The sequence below is a fragment of the Esox lucius genome, chromosome 3, assembly GCF_011004845.1.
Source record: "Esox lucius isolate fEsoLuc1 chromosome 3, fEsoLuc1.pri, whole genome shotgun sequence".
NCBI classification, from domain to species: Eukaryota; Metazoa; Chordata; class Actinopteri; order Esociformes; family Esocidae; genus Esox; species Esox lucius.
The window spans coordinates 16,881,751-16,908,516 of record NC_047571.1 but is presented as its reverse complement, the minus strand read 5'-3'; the positions used below and the strand labels follow the sequence as shown (position 1 = coordinate 16,908,516).

General features: G+C 39.6%; 1 protein-coding gene across 2 annotated transcripts in view; it reads right to left on the bottom strand.

Moving 5' to 3' along the window:
• Positions 1 to 10,174, bottom strand: part of agap3 (ArfGAP with GTPase domain, ankyrin repeat and PH domain 3) — a 146,655-nt gene extending 136,481 nt beyond the window's left edge. For both annotated transcript variants that reach the window (XM_010885899.4, XM_034288789.1), the window contains exon 1: positions 9,328 to 10,174. In XM_010885899.4, coding sequence (XP_010884201.1) covers positions 9,328 to 9,697 — 370 coding nt within the window. In that variant the 5' untranslated portion in view covers positions 9,698 to 10,174. The remainder of the gene's footprint in view (positions 1 to 9,327) is intronic.
• Positions 10,175 to 26,766: the final 16,592 nt, after the last annotated feature.

Genomic DNA, 26,766 nt, shown 5'->3' with positions numbered 1-26,766 from the left:
TCCCAGTCTCAGGTCTTTTGCAGACTCCATCAGGTTTTCTTCCAGAATGGTCCTGTATTTGGCTCCATCCATCTTCCCATCAATTTTAACCATCTTCCCTGTCCCTGCTGAAGAAAAGCAGGCCCAAACCATGATGCTGCCACCACCATGTTTGACAGTGGGGATGGTGTGTTCAGGGTGATAAGCTGTGTTGCTTTTACGCCAAACATAACGTTTTTGGTTTCATCTGAACAGAGCACCTTCTTCCACATGTTTGGTGTGTCTCCCAGGTGGCTTGTGGCAAACTTTAAATGACACTTTTTATGGATATCTTTAAGAAATGACTTTCTTCTTGCCACTCTTCCATAAAGGCCAGATTTGTGCAGTATACGACTGATTGTTGTCCTATAGACAGAGTCTCCCACCTCAGCTGTAGATCTCTGCAGTTCATCCAGAGTGATCATGGGCCTCTTGGCTGCATCTCTGATCAGTCTTCCCCTTGTATGAGCTGAAAGTTTAGAGGGCCGGGTCTTCGTAGATTTGCAGTGGTCTGATACTCCTTCCATTTCAATATTATCGCTTGCACAGTGCTCCTTGGGATGTTTAAGGCTTTGGAAATCTTTTTGTATCCAAATCCGGCTTTAAACTTCTCGACAACAATATCTCGGACATGCCTGGTGTGTTCCCTGTTCTTCATGATGCTCTCTGCGCCTTAAACGGACCTCTGAGACTATCACAGAGCAGGTGCATTTATACGGAGACTTGATTACACACAGGTGGATTCTATTTATCATCATTAGTCATTTAGGTCAACACTGGATCATTCAAAGATCCTCACTGAACTTCTGGAGAGAGTTTGCTGCACTTAAAGTATGAATAATTTTGCATGCCCAATTTTTCTGTTTTTTATTTGTTAAAAAGGTTTGAAATATCCAATGAATTTCATTCCACTTCATAACTGTGTCCCACTTGGTGTTGATTCTTCACAAAAAATTACAGTTTTATATCTTTATGTTGTATTTCCGAAAAACAACCTCTGGATATAACGCTGAGCATGTGCACTCAACTTCTTTGGTCAACCATGACAAGGCCTGTTCTAAGTGGAACCTGTCCTGTTAAACCGCTGTATGGTCTTGGCCACCATGCTGCAGCTCAGTTTCAGGGTCTTGGCAATCTTCTTATAGCCTAGGCCTCTTCCACTCCTCCATATGTAGAGCAACAATTCTATTAATTCAGATCCTCAGAGAGTTCTTTGCCATGAGGTGCCATGTTGAACTTCCAGTGATCAGTATGAGGGAGTGTGAGAGCGATAACACTAAATTTAACACACCTGCTCCCCATTTACACCTGAGATCTTGTAACACTTACGAGTCACATGACACCGGGGAGGGAAAATGGCTAATTGGGCCCAATTTGGACATTTTCACTTGGGGTGTGCTCACTTTTGTTGCCAGTAGTTTAGACATCAATTGAAGTGTGTTGTGTTATTTTGAGGGGACAGCAAATGTACACTGTTATACAAGCTGTACACACACTACTTTACATTGTAGCAAAGTGTCATTTCCTCAGTGCTGTCACATGAAAAGATATAATCAAAAATTAGCTAAAATATGAGGGGTGTACTCACTTTTGTGAGATACTGTATATAAAGAATAATGAATATGATGTTGTGACATTGTAATTAACAGTTTTCATAGTGAGATTACTGTATATAATCAGAGAAAAATAGGAGGCCTCAACCTTAACTTCGGACTTGGAAGAGCATCCGGCTGACATTCAATATCCAGCAGAATAGAAAACTAGCAGCAGTCCGGACCTCATAGCTAATTCAACATAGTGTACATTCAAAGTGGACTGTAAAAGTTGAATGTGAAAACACGAATGAGGGAAGGAATTAGAACAGCCATCCGAAAATGAATCCAGGCAAACAAATGTCTATAGCAATATTCCCAAGGCAAACATTCTTGCTAATAGAACAGTACTGCAGCCCTGGAATGACTGGCTAAAAATAACACTGAAATCACATTACAGATAAGCTGTGGAGCTTCTTCAGTATCTCTGATCTAGATTTCACTTTCACACTTTTTTCTTCCTAAAGAAGGAATGCGCCAATTCAAATAACCGTAATTCCATTGAGGCTACAAGGTGTTATTGATACTACTGAACAAGAAAAATCAAATTTACACATAAGATAAAGTCTTACATCAGTGTCAGTGTCCCCTGTCTTTAAAACCTATCAATTCTACAGAGGGTATATAGTGTCTTGCCAGATGATTATGAGCCGAATATCAGCGTAGCATGCAGAACCATCAGTTCATTAAAAATACATTACACAATTAATAAGTCATTTAATCTTCTAAATGTTTAAGACACAAGGCCCAGAGATAAAACAGAGGACATTTTAATGATACACAGATCAAATTTTGCTTCTTGTTACATTAACGTATGATTCTACTACACTTAATCCAGTCCGGGTTCTTTTGTGTTACAGCAAGAGACAACCTACCGTTAGGTAGTGCGTGTTATAACACATGAAAAACACAAAATGCGCCACCTGCTTTCATCCTAATACCTTCAAACTCCTAAACACAGAGAAGGGAGGTTGTAGAGGTTAACGTTAAGTGTTTTGCCTGAACCCATTTCTCTGTGCTGGTCAGGCTGGACCTTATATCATGGAATCTTTGATCAATGCTTTCAGTAGCAGACACAGTGGGTTTGTGTACTCAATACACTTTACAGTTGCATTACCCAGACCTGAAAGACATTCTTAGATTATCATAATCTTCAATATCAGAAAATGTGGTTATAATCAGTTATATCAGACCCATGCAAACTAACAAGATGAAATCTTTATATTAAATAAAGGTCAATGTTAACCATGTTTAAAACATAAACCTTTTTGTATTGCGGTGAAAAGCCTTGGTTATTCTGTATTTGCTAAATCAATAAAACTCATGCCGTTCCTTTGTCTTGGTGACTTGGGATTGCAGTACATTTGCTCACTGAGACCAAATAGTGCATAGAATATAAAACACTACTGTGAAGGGAGTGGTGAGGAAACCTCATCTAGAACAATCACCAATCCATACAATCCATCTCAAATTATCCTATGACAATGTTTTCTAAAAGACAACCACCTAAACAATTAATTAAGAAGATATGTTAAAATCTATTTTTTGGCAGGGGCTGTGGTGAAGAAATTGTATTCTCTCTCTAGTACTTTCAACTGAAGGCATGAGAGCCAGTGGTTTCTTAGCAACAGAGACTCAGCAATGATGCAAGATTGAAGGGAATGTGCAGTTCTACAGTACAGGTGAATTATTTTAACTACACCAATATCTCATGATAAAGCTCTTCACACTTTCTGTAAGAGGAACATTACAGCAGGGTATATTAAGAAGAATGCTAAAACACAAGGTATTTCAAAATCAAATACACCTAAAAATGGAAAGCTTGATGAAAAAAACTATTGTGCATTGTCATTATGTTGTCAAGAACTAGATTTCTAGTTTTTAGAAGGCATAGAATAATAATGTGTCACACTTCAATTTAGCAGTGAACCAGTAAACTGTTCATCCTCATCATAACAAATATGCAGCATTTTTTTGTGGCAACATAAAAAGGGTAACACTGAAGCCTATTAATCAAACCGCATAAAGCCTGGACTTCACTGAATTTTCATCAAAACATGAATGAAACATTTTATATCTGTGTCTATACTACTCCTTGAGGAGAGAGTGTACTCAAAACAGTGGATGTCTAAAGGCTGGCATGTTGGAGAAATGGAGCAAAAAACAATCATGGATGACAAGAAATGGAAAAGCTGAAAGTCTTGGATTTGTTATTCTCAGGTCAAACCATGGATTGCTAATTGGGATCCAATAAAAAAAAAAAAACAAGAGACCAACGAAAGTGATGGATGATTGTGGCAGTAGCAGAAACAACAGCAAGTATTGGGTATAACCTTGTACTTTTGCACACATAATGGTGAATAGTCACAGGTGTAACTAGATCTTGACAGGCCCGTCGGCGAAATAAGTGTTCACAACCCTCTCTCCCCAAATCTCTACCATTCCCCACTCCACTACAGCACAAACCCTATTCCACAACACCTCTATAGGTAAAACATTATTGGTTGGCAAAGTAGGTACACCAAGCCTGACAGAAGCAGACATAATAAATCTGACATACATGCGTAATGTTACGACCAGAGAAGCCTGGTGTAATAGTGTACACATTCACCAATACAAAGCACGCTTTAGCAGTGCTTAACTGGCATAATCGGAAAGCACTCAGCTGTTAAACAATACCTGAATAGAATAAGAAAAATCCCAACAGATTCAGCATCTGATCAGAATATGGGAACTGCATCAAAGCTCAAACTAAGGTGTCCAGTTCACCCAATTCAGAGGAGAAAATGGATCAGGCCCAATGTGACCCTCCAAGACTCCAACTGCAGTCCGCCCAAAGCCATCAATTAATCATGAAGTGGCTACCGTGTACTTCTGATTGTCTTACCTTGCCACCGTCCTCATGGGTTGAGCTTCTTTTTTTCCTTCTTCACATCACACAAAGTCAACAGTCAGCATTTTTGGTTTTATTTTAGATCCACTGCAAATGATAATGACCTAGTTCTTCACTTAATTTGAAAAACAGTTTTCCAACACCCTCCTCGAAACTGACGCTTTGACGCTAAAGTGCAAAATGCACTAATAGGATGATGCTGCATTACGATAATGATGACCCCATGTTGCCTGCAATACTGCCATGTCTGACCCCACCTCAATGACACAGGAAACAGCGGGTCTGGAATAACTGACACAATATTGAGATAGTGTTGCAAGTTCGCTAGTGATATAAACACGTGACAGACAGGCGGAATGGAGGACAGAAGTAAATGCAACTGGAAGAAACTTATAGTACGTATGACTTCATAATCCCATGGCCTGTATTACAAATGGTAATCATACCACATGGATCGACATTCATAATATTACATGCTGACACTATAGCTTACAATTCTTGATTTGTGAGGACAGAAGGAGGGCATTTGTTGTCGTCTTGTCTAGGGCAGCAGATTGATCGCCCAGTTCTGCCCTGAGACACTATATAAAAAAAAACGGTCAACTGCCATTTGTGTCAGGGAAATCATCCCTAAGCAACAAAAAAAAGAAAATGAATGGGCCTCATTCACCAACTGTTCTTAAGAAGGAATTCCTTCTTAAATCACTCTTATGCAGTTTCCACAAAGATTCGCCAATGTTCTGTTATTTTAAAATTGTTCTTAGGTAAGAACAGAATTTACACACATTCAAGAGCACACTTATGCACATTTGAATGTTTGTGCCTAATAATTAGTTATTGCATTTTCTTCAAGTGAAATCACAATAATATTCCATTATTTATCATATTTTTTAATAATCATTTACATTATTCTTCTGTGTTCGGCAAAAAAGTTTTTGGCCTCAGATTTTATTTTTGCTTCCTCAGTTCTGCGCCCTTCTCCGGATACAGCGTTCACTGAATAAGTAATGGCATCACATACATCTTTTTTTGTTGTCATTTTATATCCAATACTGACGCTACTGATTATGACAGCTCATTTGCTGTTCACTTCCTGCCGCAGTACCTCCACTTCAAAACTACTGAAGTTTATTTTATTTTTTTATGTTTGAAGTCTGGTGCTCTACAATCCTCAGATTTTGGTATGGGCAATCTTGATCTCTCTCTCAACATTTCTTTTTAATTTCTGTGGGTGATTTCTGCGTGCGCACACGGCCCTGCAGGCTCATGCCCTTTTATGGGGTTGGGTGGTGCATTTACATATGCTAATTAGGAACAACTGGCACAAGCTTCCAATTTGCAAGGACAATGGGATTCATCATTATAAGAACATGGGTGCGAACAATTGTGTGCGGTTTAAGGACACGTCATGAATCTGACATAGACTTTTCTTAGGACCTTCCTCAAGAAAAAGGGTACTTTTTGTAGTGTTTAGAACAAGATTTTGGTGAATGAGGCCCAATATCCTCACGCATTTGATGGACACTCAACAAACGTAATGAAATGAAACAGAATGAAAATGTGGCCTCATTTTGGTATCTTTACTGCTTGCTGCTCTTGCCCTTTTTTTTAAACACCACTTTGTGCTTAAATACAAGGACGTGGCTGCGGATCTGTGTTCTCTCTAAAGCCCTTAGAGGTCATGTATCTCGCTAAAGATCCAGAAGCTCCTGTCCATGTGCAAATCACATTCATGTTTTGACATAGTTGTTTGAAGTTATGCATCTGCCACTGAATCTGCCACTCCCATCTGAGCTCCCTGATATACAATTATAATGCAGTCCCCATCTTTCCCTCATTTTTATTCTGTAACTATTTGTGGGCTACAACATTCTTGATTGCTCGTCAGCAAATCCTCATTCAAGTAGTCTACCAGATGATTTGATGGAACGCACATTTTCCAGAATCCCACCAGTTTGACAGAGAAACACTTATTTACGCACTTCAAGTCTGCCACGGGCCAAAATGTTTGCAATGACGATAAAAAAAAAAAAATGAAAATCTTGAATTTGTTTGATATGCTGCATAAATACAGAAGACTGACAGTTGGTCATGCTATGTTCCCCAGAAATCCTTGGCAAACAATAAAAATAACAAAAAACTTCAGGGAGATAATTTCATGCGAAGCAAATGCATTTGTCGTTATCATTAGATTAAAATATGTCAGGCATGGTCATGTAGTGGAGAAATAACCCTAAAAGAATTGTAACTGGGACTGATATGGGCTCAGTTCAATGCCCACACAACACACAATGGCTTTGAAGCCTACATCAGGACATTTATCTAAGATTACAAAAGTGGTCCCCCACTTACATTGGCCTCCAGTAAACATGCATGCAGGGAGAGGAATAATCAGCACCATTTACAGAGAAGGCACTACATGGAAAGACTTACTGTAAGATACAGCTCCACTGCATTTGTCAGACATATAGACTGATATAGTATGAAGGTGGTAGCCATTGGAATTCAGTGGCGTTTGATTAATTTAACAAATTCCTCGTTTATGTGTTTAATAGGGAGGACGGACTTATGGTCCAAATCAGATATCAGGTAATATATTTATTAAAGATTATGTTAATCCTATTCGATATATGGGCAGAAGTAAGCACAATTAATTGTTTAAAATTCCTTTTATTTTCTCAGAAAAACTAATTACATTTGAAGAATGTTTTTGGGGAACACTACAGAAATGAATATAGCAGATGGTGGGTGTTAAAATCCTCATGTTTTTTGGGGTGGAACGCTAATAATACAGATACTGAATTCTGCTAGGCAAGTCAAAAGATTCTAGCTGTGTCCTCGCCATTCCGTTACTACGTTAATACCTATGAATAGTAGGGCTCCGACATGTTGGTTTTGTTGCCCTCATTGTCTAAGACACATATAGGAAAATGCAGTCCTTCTGTAAGTTAACCCCACGACTTTCACGTGATCATACAAAACAATACTTTGAAATGATAGGGTTTTTCACAGTTCCTCATTTAACAATGCCAGACTGTGAGACTAGAAGGTTTGATCTATAAAAAAATTTTGTAATAACCTAATCCTGAGACATTATCAATACATTTTTGGGGGTTTGGCAAATGATATTAAATACAGTCCTGAAATTGGAATTACCAATAAGGTTTCATCTGCACAGAATATTCAATTATTTTAAAGAAAGGAGTTGAAATGTAATTCATTTCTTGTTGAGAAGTAATTGCAAAATGATATCAATTGAAATATGAACATGAATTCAATATGAAATATGAGTAAGGATATATCTGAAAGATTTCTGGGTTTGACATTTTTTGTATTATTATACACACCAGATTGCAGATAGAACTATCTAGCACCAGGATCAAAGGGGTTAGCGAGGAATAAATGTTGGGAGTTTCACTTTGTAATCCAAATTGACCTGAATTGGAAGAAAAATAAAATCTAAAATACGACAGACCACCTAAAGGGCACCTTTATATGATGAACTTCTATTTTGACACACAATGTCAGAAACTTCCAGTCGCACTTTGACCACTGACAGACGTAGGTTATTTCATTACAGAATGACTTGATTGACAGGTGCTAGGGTGAGGACTGTGTAAAGGGAACACGCGCAAAGACTTCCATTAAAAAACGTAAATGTCCCATTCTGCTAATTGTCCGATTTTCACCGTACTCACCCTACTACACACTGAAGCAAGAACGGTATTGACAGAGCAGTAACTCACTGCCTTGCTCTGGTTGTAGGCAGGTCTGCAGTCTGGAGGCCACATACTGTTAGTCTGTGTTGGCCAAGACTTACAAAATCAAGGACCCCCATCCTACATCTGTATCCCAGGTTGTCTAGAGGTGATACAACAGGCTGGTATTTCAGGAACTTCACTGGAGAGATCTAATACACATACACAGTCCATCTGATTTGAACTTATGGCTATTTTTCTTTTCAGTCTCCTATGCAAGAATAAAATGTAATTGGTAAACATGTTGTTAGCATAAGCCCTGTTGACGCTATAAGACCAGCTCTTATATATCAAATCCTTTAACATGAGTGAGAATTAGTCTCTAAATCAAAATAAGGATTTAAGCCAATGACAGTAATTCAAAACACACAGTGGTAGTGGAAATTTGTGTTAGATCTACGTGCAAAAGATCTGTCATAATCCCTTCATCCCAACAAGTCTCACCACAGATAATAGTGTGATGGGCAGAATCTAAAACATTATGTCACAGGTAGTGTGGGTTATAAATGTTTACGTGGCATTCTAGGAAATAAGTGTCCTTGCTGTTATATAGGATACTTCCTCTTTTGAGAGAATGTGTGTACTGCTTGCAGTGATGTGTCTTTATTAATATTGCTAGGCTATTGAGCTCAGATTGTAATGAAGAGCAAATATCCTTGTGTCTCAAATAAGCTATATTCAGTGATGGAGAAAGAAAGGATGCTTGAACACTATTCTGTTTTTCAGAAGCAAAGATTTTTTTTTGCATTCAGATCAGTTATATGGTATGTAGATCTAGACATATTAAAATAAACTGCGAGTATCACACAGTACAATCTAGATATCCTTACAAGAATGAATGAGTACATGTAACTAATTTCCTGGACTCTTACTAGCGGTTCCTACAATCAGCCCCCCAGAAAGTAATGTTGTTGTCACCAAACAATGAGTTGTAGGCTCCATGGCGACAATGTTGCCATTGCCTATCAAAGGAAATGACCGAACGACCGACCATATTAGGGGTTGACATGCAAGTAGGCTAATAGTGAAAATTGCTGCGAAACACTATTCTATCCCCCCTACTCACCTTCAATAGAGATTACATGTTCTCGGATCTGGTTCTGGAGGGCCAAGTCATCGATGCGTTCAATCAGGTCGTAGATTGAGTAAATGTTTGGGTGGACCGATTCGAACCGATGGATCTCAGCCCGGATGGCTGCCGAGTTGGACAAAACAAACTGCTGATTGCCTTGTTGGCCGCCCTGGGAAGCCTGGCCCGATACTGTTCCGGAACCGAACTGACCCTGCCCTGAGCCACCGGATGATCCTGATCCGAATTGGGACGGGATAGACTGGGGTACTGGTACCGGAACGGGCGCTGGGACCGTGCCTGGGGTGGGCATGGCCGGTTGAGATTGCTGCGAGATACCGGACACCGACCCCGATTGGAAATTCATTTTGGTTTAAACGAGTAACTCTTTACAACACGAAAACAAATAAACAGACCCGATGTAACGATTTCAAAACGATGTGATCAAAATAAGTCCGCGGGAACTAGTGGTCTGAAAACGAGACTGCACAGACGCTTTAATAGTTGGTCGCCAATTGCAAAAAAACGCGGTTCTTACTCATATTATTAAAACTTGAATGTTGTTCATTTTCCGTTATATGCTATACTAAGAGCTTTGGCCGTGTCCTGCCCTTTTCTGTGTATCACAAACCGCAATGCCTACTCCCTTTCAGGACTATCCGCTCCGTAGTAATGGTTTAATCGAACGGTTCTCCTTTGCTGCTCTGTCAAAAGCAGACAATGGGCTCGGCTTCGGCAAAGCGCCCGGGTCCACTGCCTACTGAATCCGTTGTTTCTACGTTGAAATTCAATCGCGTTGAGTCCTTTCTGGTCCAAGTGGTCCCTGCCCAGTGCCCTCCTCCGCATGTTGTAACGTCACCCATCACGTAATTGTACTTGAGATGGGGGAGGGTGTAATTTGATTGGACGTTTATGTGAAGGAAAAATAAAACAACGTGCTCTTAATTTAATAACCAAGCCTGCCTGACACTTATGCAACCAAATATTTTTTATAAGAGAAGATAATTACTACAATAGACCTATATTTTTGGTAAGACGGTTACTATAGTTCTATATTCACTGTACACAAAAAACCTCACACAACCCACGGGGTCAGATACACTGAGTCAGCTGTCAGTTGTGGTTCACAGCAAAAAAAAAGGTTGGAGAAGCTTCAGCATCCTTTATCCATTTGTCACAATTCCATTAAAGTGAAATGTTGTCAGCCTTATACCAAACAAACAACACTATTTTGATCTATAACCAAATGTGACATTAACACACCCAAGCATCACCTTGTCTTGACATACAATATCTTCAGACATACATAAGTGGTGGGCCAAGATACTTTGTATAAATGTGCCTTTAACAAGATATCTGAGACATCTTTAAAACAGGTAATGTCTTAAGATGTAACAAGACCAGGCTCATAACATCATAGGAGACATAAGATTGTGACTGGGTATGTAGCCAATATCAGACTCTTCTCTGAGAGAGGCCTGTTCTCTAATGCCTGTCCTTGAAAGGACACTTTTAGTCATGATTCTCCAAGGAAATTAGAACTAAGCAGTTTTCAGTTAAATAGCCAACTGGATAGTCTTCAGGCAATTTGCTCGAAAATAAACCTTCTGATATGCACCTGATGTCTACTTTGAACATAAACTAATATGTTCTAGCAAACATCACCAAGACTACTGTGTATTCACTAAAATGACTACTGTGTATTCACTAAACTTGACTACTGTGTATTCACTAAACTTGACTACTGTGTATTCACTAAAATGACTACTGTGTATTCACTAAACTTGACTACTGTGTATTCACTAAACATGAAATAGAAAAAATACTTATTGATAACCTTAAACCACCTTGACTTCGCAAATACAACAGCAGTAGTATCCAGTAGAACTGATGCTTCATTAAAAGCATTTCTGATTTAAATATATATTTGAAATTCAAATATGTTCAAGCCCAATTAATGTCATAGGGATAAACATTACGACTTCAGGTATCGTTATATTAAATTATATATAAATCACTCCAAGGGAGGAGAAAGTGCCATCTACTGGTCTGGTCTGTGTATACAATCTCACCCTGAAGTGTTGCATTATGGTGTGACAGTCTGAATGAGGAATCATTTAAACTAATGTGGCTAGAGGCAGGGCATTAAGATGACTCAACAAGGACTTGTGGGAGACCAGTAAGAAAGAACCATGTATTCAGGGTCACATGCTTTGTTGTTATGCAGCACAGCTCGGATGAAGATAGAACAGCTCGGATGAAGACAACAGCAAAACGTCCACAGTGTATAGATTGTTATTTTCAGGATGATTTTTTACATTTAATTAAAATAAGGGTTCACATTATTTTAATAGCCCATTGCACAAAGGTAAAAAAAAGGATACTTCATCTTTAAAGCAGCCACTCCAAAAGGGTAGCAAATACTTTACTGTAGTATTATTAGTTGTAGTTTATAATGCTTAAGTTACAAATACCAACACAATGTAGACTCCAATGAATAAGGTAGAAAATTTGCTAATATATTGTTGCTGCAATTAGCAGTTTCAACATACAATAGCAACACTTTGTTCAGCACTGGAAGTCATCTGACCAAATGTTAATATGGGGCAGAATTCTTGGAATACTTTAAACCTAAAGGGGAACAGCGTGTAAATCTGTATGTCCCCCTCAAATAATTATGAATCTATGACTTGATAGGGTCACATATTATTTAAATTATTAACATTTTTGTAATTTATCTGATGCATTTGTCCAGAGTGCCACACATTATTGATTACATACATCTAGTTAGAACCTATGATAATTTACAATTATTGGGATGATCCAGTTGGATGCCTGGGACTAATTGGCCATGACAATATGAGGTCTAGATTTTGCCAGGACACTCTGGTTAATGCCACTACTTGTACAAAAATTGCCATTGGACCATTAGTGAGCTCAGAGAGTCAAAACACTCTTTTAACATCCCACCAGAAAGACTGCATACTACGCAGGGGACCGTCCCATGCATTCCAGGAGCGTTTAGATGTGGTCTTTAGAACATAGGGAAGAGTGCCCCCTACTGGCCCCCAACACAACTTCCTGCAGCATCTAGTCTGGCATCTAGGGAGTAATCCTTAGCTACAGTGGCAGGTCTGCAGTAGGATGCAGGTTACTATGCTGCTCTTATAATTACTGTTCCATGACTAATTGTCATTGACATTACTGAAAATAAGATGACACTGTATTTCAGAGGGACCTAATTCATATTGTGAAAATAAATAAATGATACAAGCAGGGATAGGCACAAATACATTAAAACTTATATTGTTACAACTTGCAAATACTTGTTCATAAAACGCCATAAAATATAAAACTAAATACTGGTGTGTAAATGTATTTAATTAAAATACAGTAAAGTAATTTCTCATTTGAAAATACACACACAACACACACACACACAACCTGTAACACTATTTTAGCATTTAGCGGATGCATAAGAAAATATGTATATATTAGATTACCAGTTGCAATGTAACACCCACAGCATTCAATAAGCACAACTCACGTCAGTAGACACTAAATATTTATTGAAATGTAAGCATTAACCAAGATGGAGTCAATTGCCTTTGAATTTTATTAATTATTCTTCATAATCTACACTGGGAAAACCTTTTATTTGAAAAGACACACAAAACTTACCCTCCACAGACAGAACACTTAGTAATGAAAAATATTATCCATATCTTAAAGAGGATGGCACACAACTATTTTGCTGACAGCAATGTTTCAGGTTTCAAGGTTTATTTGTCACACGCACTGAACAACAGTGTCATCCTGCACAGTGAAATGACATGGCACCTGACAACTATGTAGTGGGAGTTAAGAAGAAGAGTATATTAGATGTACCCCAGGTTAAAAAGACTTCTCTTCTCACGTGCCTATGACTGAGCACTTAAACTTAACCACAATGTTTAGCCTTATAGCTTCCTATGTTTCTATCCCATTTTTAATCTTTATGTTTCTTTATTATTATGATGTATTCATTTGTTTTGATGTCTTCATTTGAGTATTTGTTTTGATGTTATTGTACTTCCATATAGTTTTCTTTGTAAAGCACATTCAATCGCTTCGATGTATGAATTGTGCTATATAAATACACTTGCTTTCTTGCTTGCTATATAAGCAAAAATATAGCCAGACAGAAAATTATACTAAAATAAAGCAACAATATATATAACACTGTACACTAGCAACAGTTAAAAAAAAAAAGAGTACTGTAAACAAGCAGCAATCTGGGTAGTATTATTGACATAGCAGCAATCTGGGTAGTATTATTGACATAGCAGCAATCTGGGAAGTATAAGAACATTTAGATATGGCAAGCATGGCAGTAATATACATAATAGTGTAAAATAGCAGCGAATGGTTTTAGTTATTGAATATTATAGATACATATGAGTGCAATAATCTTATGAATGATAGCATGGCACACTTCAACTACATAGTGAAAATTTAAGAAGAAAAATATAAATACAGCAAAAATATAGGCAAGAGGATAAACCAATAATATTCATAACACTTTACATAGCAGTTTAAAAAGAGTACTGTAAACTAGCAGCAATATTGGTAGTAGTATTGAATATAATGATATGGCAAGTATGGCAGTAATATACAGCATCTACCAGATGGCAGCAGTGTGAACAGACCATAGCCTGGGTGGCTGTGATCTTTGATGATGTTCCGTGCTTTCCTCAGGCATCGTGTGTGGTAGATGTCTTGCATGGAGGGGAGATGGCAGCCGATGATGCACTCCGCAGACTTTAACACCCTCTGGAGGGACTTGTGGTCCGCAGTGGAGCATCTGCCATACATATGTGTTGCCTTTTCCCAGGTGGGAGAGGGGCAGTGTGTGTCGTCAGGACGATGGCAATATCTGTAGATTTATTGGGGCGGTATGCAAATTGAAAGGGGTCCAAGTTGTCAGGAAGGGTGGAGCAGATGTGAGTTCTGACCAGCCGCTCGAAGCACTTCATGATGGTGGAGGTCAGTGCAACAGGGACGATGGTGGTCTGTTTGAAGCAGGAGGGGTCTACAGGGAGAGACAGGGAGAGGTTGAATATGGAGGTGAAAACCGCCACTAGTCGGTCAGTACACACCCTGAGGACACTGCTATAAAAACACATACATTTAGCTGGTATAAAACAAATTTTGTCCTTAGGAACAAAAGCAGCTAGCCTGATTAATCGCTGATGAAGACTTCCATATTACTAACCAAAAGATGCCACTTTCCCAGGCTGTCTGAGCATGCCTGTGCTAGCTAATATCACTAGCAAGCAAGCAAGTATATTTCTTGAGCACAGTCAGCTACTTGCTAATTAGTGAGAAAATTCTGATAGTATATTTTACAACATATTTTACCTTAAGGCAATTTGCACCGAGCACCAAAGCAGCTTCTTTTCTTGGGTTACTGGTCAGTGGTCATGAAGAAAATAAACAGTTGTCAACGAGTGTGCTGGACCAGGCAGGATTTGTCACATGATTTCCTTTCATCTAGCCAAAAACAGTGATTCACAATATTTAGTAGTCCCCCTGGTGATGAAAGATCTTGTCTTATTTGAAAATAATATGACATATATGATTAAGTATTTTAAAGAGACAGAACCCCCAAATAACTGCAGGGCCTGACGGTGTCTCTCCATACACCCTTAAGCACTGTGCAGATCAGCTTTCTGCTGTGTTTACTGACATCTTCAACACCTCACTGGAGACATGCTGCATCCGGCTTGTTTTAAGTCCTCCATCATCATCCCGGTCCCCAAGAAGCCATCACAGCCTTCCTGTCCAACAGGATGTAACACGTGAACCTGAGGAATCACCAGTCTGACCTCCTGACCATCAGCACCGGGTCCCCTCAAAGCTGTGTCCTGTCGCCCCTACTCATCTCCCTGTACACCAAGAGCCGCACCTCCAGTCACCACTCTGTCAAGCTCCTGAAGTTTGCAGATGACACCACCCTCATAAGACTTATTTGTGATGGAGATGAGTCTGCCTACAGGTGGGAGATTGACCATCTGGGGTCCTGGTGCAGTCAGAACAAATTGGAGCTCAACGCACCAAAGACTGTGGAGATGATAGTGGACTTCAGGAGAAGCCCAGTTGCCCTTACCCCCATTGCCGTGGGTGTCTCCCCAGTCAACTCTGTGAAGTCCTTTCACTTTCTGGGCACCACCATTGCCCAGGACCTCAAGTGGGAGCTGAACATCACCTCTCTTACGAAGAAAGCACAGCAGAGAATGTACTTCCTACGACAGGTAAAAAGTTCCACCTGCCAATGACTATGATGGTGCATTTCTACACTGCCATCATAGAGTCCATCCTGAGCTCCTCCATCACTGTCTGGTTCGCTGCAGCCACAGCCAAAGACAGGGGCAGGCTGCGACACATTATCCGCTCTGCACAGAGGGTGACTGGCATCAATCTGCCGTCTCTACACGACCTACACACCTCCAGGAAACAGAGGCGAGAAGCAAAGATTGAGGCTGATCCCACTCACCCCGGCAATGAACTATTCAGTGCTCTCTCGTCTGGCAGAAGGCTGAGGTCTATCAGGACCAAAACCTTCTGCCACAAGTACATTATTTTTCATACAGCAATAGGCCTCATGAACATGCCCCAGGAACCAAACTGACTATAGTAAGTAATTAAATACTTATTTTAAATACATTTAAATGAAATACTGCACATATCTGAATCCAAGTGTATTCTAACAATCTAATCCATATACATTTTGCATATATTTTTGTTATTCCATTCATTTTGTATATGATTTTATTTTGTGATTATAATAAATGTATTTTGGTCTTACGTTTTCTTCTGTTCCTTTTATTTTATTTCTTAATATTGTTATTTACTTTGATTTGTTTGCTCTTTTCCCAGCCATAAAGAGATGTGTGTGAGGAAGGGTGGGGCGATGCAGGAGAGGGGAGGTGGACATTTGGGTTGGGTTAAAAAGCAGTATGAAAATAAATTCCTGTAGCTAGAATAAATGTACAACAGTATTCTTAGAACACAGGAATAAATGAAAAAATACTAAACTACATATAGTACAGTGGATATAAAAAGTCTACACACCCCTGTTAAAATGCCAGGTTTTTGTGATGTATAAGAATGAGACAAATATTAATAATGTCAGAAATGTTTCCACTCTTAATGTGACCTATAATGTGAACAATTCAATTGAAAAACTAACTGAAGTCTTCGAGGGGGGAGAATGAAAAATAAAACCTTACAATAACCTGGTTGCATAAGTGTGCACACCCTCTTATAATTGGCGATGTGGCTGTGTTCAGAATCAACCAATCACATTCAAATTCATGTTAAATAGAAGTCATAACACACCTGCCATAATTTAAAGTGATTCTGATTAATCACAAATACAGTTGTTCCTGACATTTTCTTAGTTGCATCTCAGAGCAAAAGCCTTTGTCCGCAGAGAGCTTCCAAAAATCATTTCCAAAGCACTAGATTTACCATGGAACACAGTGAAGACAGTCATCATCAAGTGAAGAAAATAAGGCACAACAGAGACATTACCAAGAACTGGACGTCCCTCCAAAATTGATGAAAACGCGAGGAGAAAACTGGTCAGGGAGGCTTCCAAGAGGCCTACAGCAACATTAAAAGAATTGCAGGAATTTCTGGCAAGTACTGGCTGTGTGCAACTTGTGACAACAATCTCCCATATTCTTCATATGAATGGGCTATGGGGTAGGATGGCAAGACGGAAGCCTTTTCTTACAAAGAAAAACATCCAAGCCCGGCTGAAGTTTGCAAAAACAAACATCAAGTCCCACAAAAGCATGTGGGAAAATTTGTTATGGTCTGATGAAACCAAGGATGAACTTTTTGGCCATAATTCCAAAAGGTATGTTTGGCGCAAAAACAACACTGCACATCACCCAAAGAACACCATACCCACAGAGAAGCATGGTGGTGGCAGCATCATGCTTTGGGGCTGATTTTCTTCAGCTGGAACCGGGGCCTTAGTCAGGGTGGAGGGAATTATGGCAATTTTGGCACAAAACCTTCAGGCGTCCGTTAGAAAGCTGAAGATGATATATAAATATATATATACAAAACACTTTGGTAGTCAGGTGATTTTCTGTTGGAGGTTGAGATTTTGTTTCTTGCTTGAACTCAGAGGTGATGTGTTGATGAGTAAGTAATGGGAGGTCTCAAGAGATGATCTGGAGAAGTAATGAGGAGATGGGGTCAAAGGGTCAGGTTGTCAGGCAACCGAACATAACCAGTTGCAGGATTTCATTTGGAGATAGCAGGGATAAAGCAGTCAAGGGGTCAGGTAGTTCTGTGTGAGTAGGACCAGTGGACTCAATAGGGTGAGTGAATGAGATGGGGATATCATCAACCTTCTTTTCAAAATGAAAGCCTTTTAGTGTGCAATGTTCTTATATAAAATGAGAGACTTGTGTTAATTTGCATAATCAGGCCTTCTGTATAATCAGTGGCTACACCACCGGCACTATGCGGTAATGGCTCAAAATGGAGCTTTGGGATTTGAGATCTGTAGAAATTAGGATCTCAAATGAAACTGATGTGAAAGCCTCATTACATCTAGAATGACCACTTTTAGTTTTTTTTATTGGATGTAAATGAAACGTAAACGAACAAGGTTTAGTATTAAATTCATTGCACCAAAGTATTACAATATTTTACATTATGCAATACACTGTTGAGGTGATGGAAAATGTATAAAACACCGGAATGTATAAAACACCTGAAGTGGCTTTCTCATGACTGGAGCGCCTAAATAACATGGTTTTCTTACATATCATTCATTACTGTTTGTATGAGGACTTCATATTTCTATATCCTCTGGCAATTGTATTAGTCATATGCCATTATTTATTAATTAAGTAAGGTGTACCCCATCAATCTTTAGAATAACTTTGTGCTAATGTGGAGAATTATTTCTCATTATTTCATGTTTGGAGGGAAATAACCATGCATGAGAATAATTGATTGAGTGGCACTGTGGTCAAAGCCTGTATTTTATTGTTGAAGGGCCACTACTGTCCCGGTTCTGCCAAAGGTGTTTGTGAACAGAAGACTGCAATGGGAGATGCATACTGGTCTCATATCGCTCTGGGCTAAGGTGAAGACAGGCAATGTAGTCATGGCTCATGTTTTTGTCCTCAGCAGAGTGGGACAGTGCTGGATTTTGCATTTAGGGCCCTGTCAAGAAGTTTATAGAATAATTCTGTCAGGAAGCTTAGAGAAAATGTTATTCTATCCAGTGTACGCAACGTAAGTACCTATAATTTTCTAGAAGGACTGTGGCTTGCTAGGGTGCTTTGAATGACTATGTTGGATTGGATGTTGAATGGTTTCTGTTTTAATCCTAATCATATCCAATTTATACTTGTCCAAAGTTTGACAGACAGCTAAAACATATGAGGTAATTAAAATGTCAAGACATGGCAAAGTGACAGACATGCAGTATGAATAATATATAAAGCCATTCTGTAATTCGGTTGCAGTAGTTTCTGCAAGGAGAGTGGTTTAAATTAGGTGATTAGGTTTAAAAATGTGTTGTTTTATAGCTCTAATCTAATGTCATTGTTTAACGCTATAGTTAAAATTTTGTCATGATGCTTACTAGATATTTTGCAGCTTAAAAATGGATCTCCTGCTATTATACTGTACACATTTTATGAGTTTCAGAAAATGTTTTCTGTTTAGAGAAAACATCCTGAAAGTCTACACATTAGTCTAAGGACTGTGCTCACCCACACACTGATCCCACTAACTTCCTGGTTGAGTGAGTAGCGTGAAATGAAGCAGAACATCTTGGTGGGGCATGTCTCGGAGGATTCATGTCCCGATCTTGAACAGTCACCACTATCCCTTCCGTATTTTCTTTACAAGCAACGGGAATGTGTGTTCTCTAACCCACGCTCCACCTTTATCCCTCTCAGAGCATTCTCCTTGACCCTAACCAGTCAAGCTTCAAGACAGTCAGTCGAGACTACTCTCCTCTTCCCACTGTAATAGCTGGATCTCTCTCCTCGATTAGCATCCTCCTAGATCTATCAGCTGTCTTCAACACTGAACCATCATCTCCTCTTCTCCACCCTCTCAGAGTTAACTGTCTCAGGTGTGATCCTATCGGCCAGGCCTGTCCTACCAGGTGATGTGTCTGTTCCACAAGCTCAAAAAACTAGTATCCCCTCGAGCCCTGTCCTAAGCCCCCTCCTCTTCTATCTATATTCCAACTTACTTGACACATCCATTATATTCTCATATATTGTCTTTGGCTCACATTACTATTCCTTCCCACCCTTCTGACACCCAGATGGCCACATGCACTGAGCAAGGCAAGCATCTCAACCTTGACAAGACAGAGCAGCTCTTCCTCCCACAGTATGCCTAGCTGCTGGAAGACCTATCCACCTTGGTTGATATTCCACAGTGTCCACCAACCAGAATGGAAAAAAAAAACATAATGTGACCCTGAACAATAACCTAGACCAGAGGTACTCAACAATACGAGGTTCAGAGGCCCATTATCAGCAACCTTTAGTCCTGTGTTCCAGTGGCACATTGTATTTGCTAATCCAGGATAATCATTTTAACCTGCCTATAAGAAAATCCTTTTGCAATTATGTTAGCACAGCTGAAAACTGTTGTGCTGATTAAAGAAGCAATACAATTGGCCTTCTTTAGACTAGTTGAGTATCTGAAGCATCAGCAATTGTATGTTTGATTATAGCCAAGAAAGAAAAAAAAAACAGTCTATTCTTAATCTGAGAAATGAAGGCTATCTGTAGCTCACCATCCGTAGCTCAGTATGTTGAGCAGTGTGCATCTAAAGATAGAGGATGAGAGTTTGAATCCTGCAAGGGTCAGTTTAAGTGTAGTTATTTTTGGATATATCCTTTTCGATTAACTGGAGGGGACTTTTTTCTCCTCTCCCTTTGCTTGCTTGTTTTTCACTTGCTGCTACAGTATCAAAATGTATAGTTTTAGTGTTTCTAATTGCACATACTAGTAATATACTCAGCTTAGTTATAGACATATGACTGCGCACAAACAACATGTTGTTAAATAACATAGATAAGAAAACTTACACCAAGTAATTTAGAAAAAAAAGACCAACCAGTAAGAACAGGCTTATATACAGTAACTAACTTTAGCAAACACCAAGTACTTATATTCAGAGCTTAACAGCTTCTTTCTAACAAAATAACATTGCGATAAGATACTGCACTTTCTTTCCTCAAATGATTGACCTTGTTTCCACAACTGCGAAAATACGACTCCAGATCCAGTGTTCAGAATGTGGTATAAATTGGCTACTAAACATTTCGTAACTAGCTGTTATAAAGGGAATATTGCAATAAAATGCAAATAATATCAATATGTAGTTACATCAGAGCTAAGACCGCACCAACTAGGTTAGTCACTTTCTCTCTTTCATGTTTTACTCTTGAGTTTGGTTAGCATACCTTGATTTCAATGTTTAGTCCCCTGAGGACAGATTAGGCGTTAGCGCCCATGCCTGGGGCATATTTGTATAACAATTACATAGTATTACATATTTTCAAAACAGTTTGTGATAGAGCGATTCTGTTTTCTTTGCTGTTTCCACGAGAGTCTGATGAAAACGCAGATGCGCTTTGTGTTTACATGGCACATTTCCTTGTTGTCGTCATCCTGTCCAAATGCAGCCAAACCCTTGTGCACCTGACCAATGGATGGACTGTTGGGTGATAGCATTCAATGGAAGGCTGTTGCTATGCAGAATAGCTTATTCTACCCAATCAGGGGAAGGTATATGTGGTTTATTTGATCAAATCATAAGGTTGCTGGGTGGGACATAATTTTTGTTTTCTTCATTTGCTCAATCAGACTGTAGAAGAGGTTGTAGCAGTATGTCAGTTTAGCTAGCATGCAAACTTAGTATTAGCGAACGTTTTAGCATTGTGTCTTTGCGTAACGCTAACTTGTCGAAAAGACAATGAAAGGATATGTGTTTTCAACAGTTTTAGAAGTATTATTATTAGTATAAAATGGCAAAAAAAAAAAAAATACATTTACTAAATATAGCCATAGTCCATTACGGTTATCAAACGCTGGATAGCTGATATACCGGACAACAAAGGACGAATGCTAACAACAGGCTAATGCTAACGCAAGAACAGTCTGGTAAGTAACATCTAATAACCTATTTATCATGAAATAATGTAATACAAATGTGATCATTATAGATATTGTCTGCTTTGCGTATTTGGAATGGGAAAACTGTTCCACATGGCTGTGTGTGGTCTGAATTCAATTATAAATAGAAAAATAATTATGGGTGTCATAATCATATTGGACTGCTTGCACAAAAGGTGACTAATTTCATTGTTCTGTTCACATTATTGTGATATCATGCATTTTTGTGCAAGAAAAAGGGTTTGAAAAATGTTGGTGTAGTGGCAGAACAGTTCCAAAGAGGTTTTTGGGCTGATTTCAATGAAAAATTTTGTCAAAAACGTGTTGGACAAAAGGCAAATTGTTTCATTTTTCTGTTCACATTCATTGTGAAGCCTTTTCTTACACAAATGTGCATTGTGTTTTCACAGAACATTTGTATTGGGAGTATCACTCCCTATGGGTGTGTTATGGTCAGAATTCAATGATATATAAAAATAATCTGATTTCCCTTATGAAATTATTGTGACAACTGCGCCCTCTGCTGCTTCACCTCCCCCTGCAGCAGACGGGCTCCAGCATTCGACATCACCGGCCTTCTGACACCACCGCCCATCTCATTATGCATTTCACCTGTGTCTTGTTAAGCGCAACTGGTTCTCATCCTCATCATTCCCCCCAGTATAAATGTTCCCTCTGCTTCCCCTGTCTTTGTGTGTTATTGTCTCGCTGTTCATAAGAGCATTGTTACGCTTCGCCATTCGTGATCACTGTTATTAAAGAAAACAAGAAGTATCGCTTCGTTCTCCTGCTCCTCCTTTTCCTCCCAAAGGAGGAAGGGCCACTTATAAGAACATTAACATGCATGCTTATATTAGCTGAGGTACTTTGGAATAATTTGATGCTGATCGATTTACATTACATATTGTTTATAAGCCCAAATATAAAAGTAGTGACACCCAAAAATTTAAAGCATGGGACTCAGAGGATCTATAGTGCCACCAATTGCACTGGAGTGTGGTAAAGAGGGAGTAATGTCTAGGCCTAACCTGTCACCTAGAAAACAGATTAAATTAAAATAAGCTAACATGACTGACTAGCCTTATTCCTTCGAATTAATAACCAACTTTTGATTTCCATTCCATATACACTGCTCAAAGAAATAAAGGGAACACTTAAATCACACATCAGGGCTCGATGAACTAAATATATTAAAGATCAAATTGTTACTGTACAGATCTTTACTGTACACTGTGTAATTCGTTGAGAACAAAATTAAGTAACAATGGTCAATGGAAACCAAAATCACCAACCAAGTGAGGGCTGGATTCAAACTCACACCAAAAATCAAAGTAAACAGTTGAAATCACAGGTTGTTCCAACCAGAGTGAATTTCATCACAGCAACTCATAATGTGACTCGGTAGTGTGTATGGCCCCCACGTGCCTGTATGCACTACCGACGACGTCTGGGCATGCTCCTGATGAGACACAGATGGTGTCCTGGGGGATCTCCACCCAGACCTGGATCTACTTGGTGGTGTCAGATGCACCGATATATAACGGTGCATCAATTGGATTCAGGTCTGGGGAACGTGAGTGACAGTCAATGGCATCAATGCCTTTATGATCCAGGAACTGGCTACTCACTCTGGCCACATGAGGTATTGTCCTGCACCAGGAGGAACCCAGGGCCCACTGCACCAGCATAAGGTCTGGCGATGTGTTGGAGGATTTCATCCCAGTACCTAACAGCAGTCAGGGTACCGTTGGCTAGCACGTGGAGGACACTCCAAGTATTTGTCTCCCCAGACCCAGACCATCTAACCTACTGGCAAACCGGTCATGCAGGATGACGTTGCAGATAGCAGAACGTTCACCACGGCATCACCAGACTCTATCACATCTGTCACATGTGCTCAGTGTGAACCTTCTCCCATCTGTGAAGAGAACAGGGTGCCAATGGCAGACCTGCCAATTCTGGTGTTCTCTGGCGAATGCCAGTTGAGCTGCATGGTCCTGGGTTGTAAGCACAGGTCCCACTAAAGGGCGTTGGGCCCTCATGGAGTTTGTTTCTGACAGTTTGGTCAGAAATATGCACACTAGTAGCCCGCTGGAGGACATTTCATAGGGCTCTGGCAGTGCTCCTCCTGTTTCTCCTTGCACAAAGGAGCAAATACTGGTCCTGCTGCTGGGTTGTTGCCCTTCTACAGCCATGTCCTGCTCTCCTCATGTAACGGCCCTTTTCCTGGTGTCCCATTCATGCAGTCTTGAGACTGTACTGGGAGACACAGCAAACCTTGCAACGGCACCTATGGGTGTGCCATCATGCTACCAACAGTGACAAGGACACTAGCAAAACACAAAACTAGAGAAGAATCAGTCAGGATGGATAAGGAGAGAGCAATTGTTTATGGCCACCACCTGCAAAACCATTCCCTTTTTGGGGGTTGTCTTGCTCTTTCCTCTCCAGTGCACCTGTTGTCACTTTCATTTGCCCCAAAACAGGTGACACTGATTAATAATCACTTTTGGTTTCTAACTGGAAAGATTGATATCCTTGAAGTTCATTTTACTCGCTGTTATAATGTGATGATTACGTGTTCCCTTAATTTTTTGAGCAGCGAAAATAATTCCATATTTTTTCTGATTGATGTTGACTACCTCAAATGGCTACTTCTCCAGAACCACTTGCTTAATCAGCACCGGGTTCAGTATATAGCATCAATGTACCAATGTTTTTAAACATGAGTCTGTACAAGATTCTACCTCAAACAGTATGGCCGCTATGAGCAACTGAGCTTGCTTGAATGTTTTTTTTTCTGTGCCACCAATAGGCCAAGGTGAACCATACTTTACAGCTTAGCTAGATTCATGTCCCCCAGCATGTGCACAGTATTTCATCACTCGAGTCAAAAAGATCAAGAGATATCAACCGTTATTAACATTTTCATTTTATAGCTCTCTCTCTGTGGTCTAGCAGAGAGAGCCTGCATATGAGTCTTGAGATTGTTTTTAAAATGTGTTCCAATGCCTATTTTGCAATATGAATACCCATGTCTGATTTATTTGCATTTATGTACTAGGCCACGCCCACACTAATGTTTATTGGTAAATGGCAGACATGTTTTTTTAACAAGCATTGAGTAACTGCTGAAAAACTAATAACGAACACCAAGAAACACAACTGGGCTTCAGCACCATTGCTTGCTGAAACACTAATAACAATGAACACCAGGAAACACCAAGCGCATTTGCTTGCTGATGCCCTAACTTAAAAAAGGAAGGAAGTGTCAATGCATTAGTTGGACTTTCTTCAGGAAATGCAACAGACATACCCCGATACACATCAATAGAGCCGAAGCGGAGAGAGTCTCCGACTTCAAGTTTCTCTGTGTGTTCATCAAATATGTCCTCACTTGGTCCAGGCAAGCGAACTCGGCAGTGAAAACTGCCCAAAAGTGCCTATACTTCCTGAGGAGACTGAAGAAATATGGCATGTCTGCAAAGACTCTCATCAACATCTACAGGTGATCCATAGAGAGCATCCTCGGGTGCTGCTCGGGTACGGCAGCGGATTGCAAGTCCCTCCAGAGTGTGGTAAAGTCCGCGGAGCGAGTCATCGGCTGCCATCTCTGCTATATGCAAGGGATACTTCAGGAAAGCACGGAACATCAAAGATCACAGCTACCCAGGCTATGGTCCGTTTACACTGCTGCCGTCTGGTAGACCCTACTGGAGCAGCGGGGCACGCACCTCCAGGCCATGAGGCTACTCAACTAGCAAAACTGGTCTATGATCATGATTAACATTCCAAATGCTCTGATGTCTTTCAATGTATTCAATGTACATTAGAGTATTGTGTTGTAACATTCATAGGCATATTACACACATATTGTATCTATAATATTCAATACTTCTACTCATATTGTTCATATTCCCCATCCTACCCTTTTTAAAATTGCTGATAGTTTAAATTTTTATGTATTTTATGACACCTTTCTATCAGTACCAGCATGAACTTTTCCAGTAATTTGAGCTACAGTAGCTTGTCTGTTGGATCATACCACATGGGCCAGCCTTCGCTCCCCACATGATTCAGTGAGCCTAGGCCACCAATGACCTAGTTGCCGGTTCACCGCTTTTCCCTCCTTGGACCACTTTTGATAGGTACTGGCCACTGCAGATTGGAAACACCCCACAAGGGCTGCAGTTTTGCAAAATGACGCTGTGTTATTCGGTGCATTTGATGAATAAACTTTGAACTGAATTGAACTGAGCTTATAAACTCTTGCACTCTTTCACTATTAGCAGTTACTTTGCCGTGAGCTACCTTTTTAAGTAGAACATGTACTTATTATGTTTTAGTTATGTTGCTGTCCTACTTTGTAATCTTAAGAACGATGGACCAGTTATCACTCTGGATAACAGTGTCAGTTAAATTTCTATAAATCTATGTAAAATTTTGTCTCAAGCTTCTCAGCTACTATTATTCTATCTACAGTTGCATTGCACTTTTACAGAACTGTTTGAAGAATAGTCTATTAATGTCTATAGTACGGTGGCCTGGAAGTACAAAATACAACCACTAATAAAATTACACCCTCAATACAAATACTCCCCCCATTATCGCAAAATCTAACCACAAAAACGATGACCCACTCCCAATAGAAAAACTCCTACCAATACCGCAAAACACAACCACTAACACCATGACACACTCCCAATTCAATTCAATACCCCACTGTCCCCTAATCTGAAACGACAACATTAACAGAAAATGGAAAAGGTTGGTACAAGATTATTTTCCATGATGCACAGTCTGTTATTCAGGGTGAACGGGAAATTAGTATACAGTTGCAGCTAGCTGTTTAGCCATGGTTTTAAAGAGGCAAAGAGAAGTGATATACGAGATATGAACATGTACTGCTCTTGCTGTGGCAATAAAGCTGGTGAAGGTTTAGATCTTCTCTAGATATTATCTAATCTAATTCTATATACTCACAATTAACAGCTGACCCAGTAAGCTGCTGCCACAGTTACGTCATTGCATTCGTTCTACCACATACACAGCCGACCTCTTGATGTTTTAAATGCAAATACAACGTCTCGGTCTAAAGCCGACGTTGGCAAAACATATGCATGTTATCTGAGGATGACCTCATATGAATGTCCCTGATAATAATAAATACAAATGGGTTCAGTTACATGAGTCGTTACATTTTATTACACACATTTC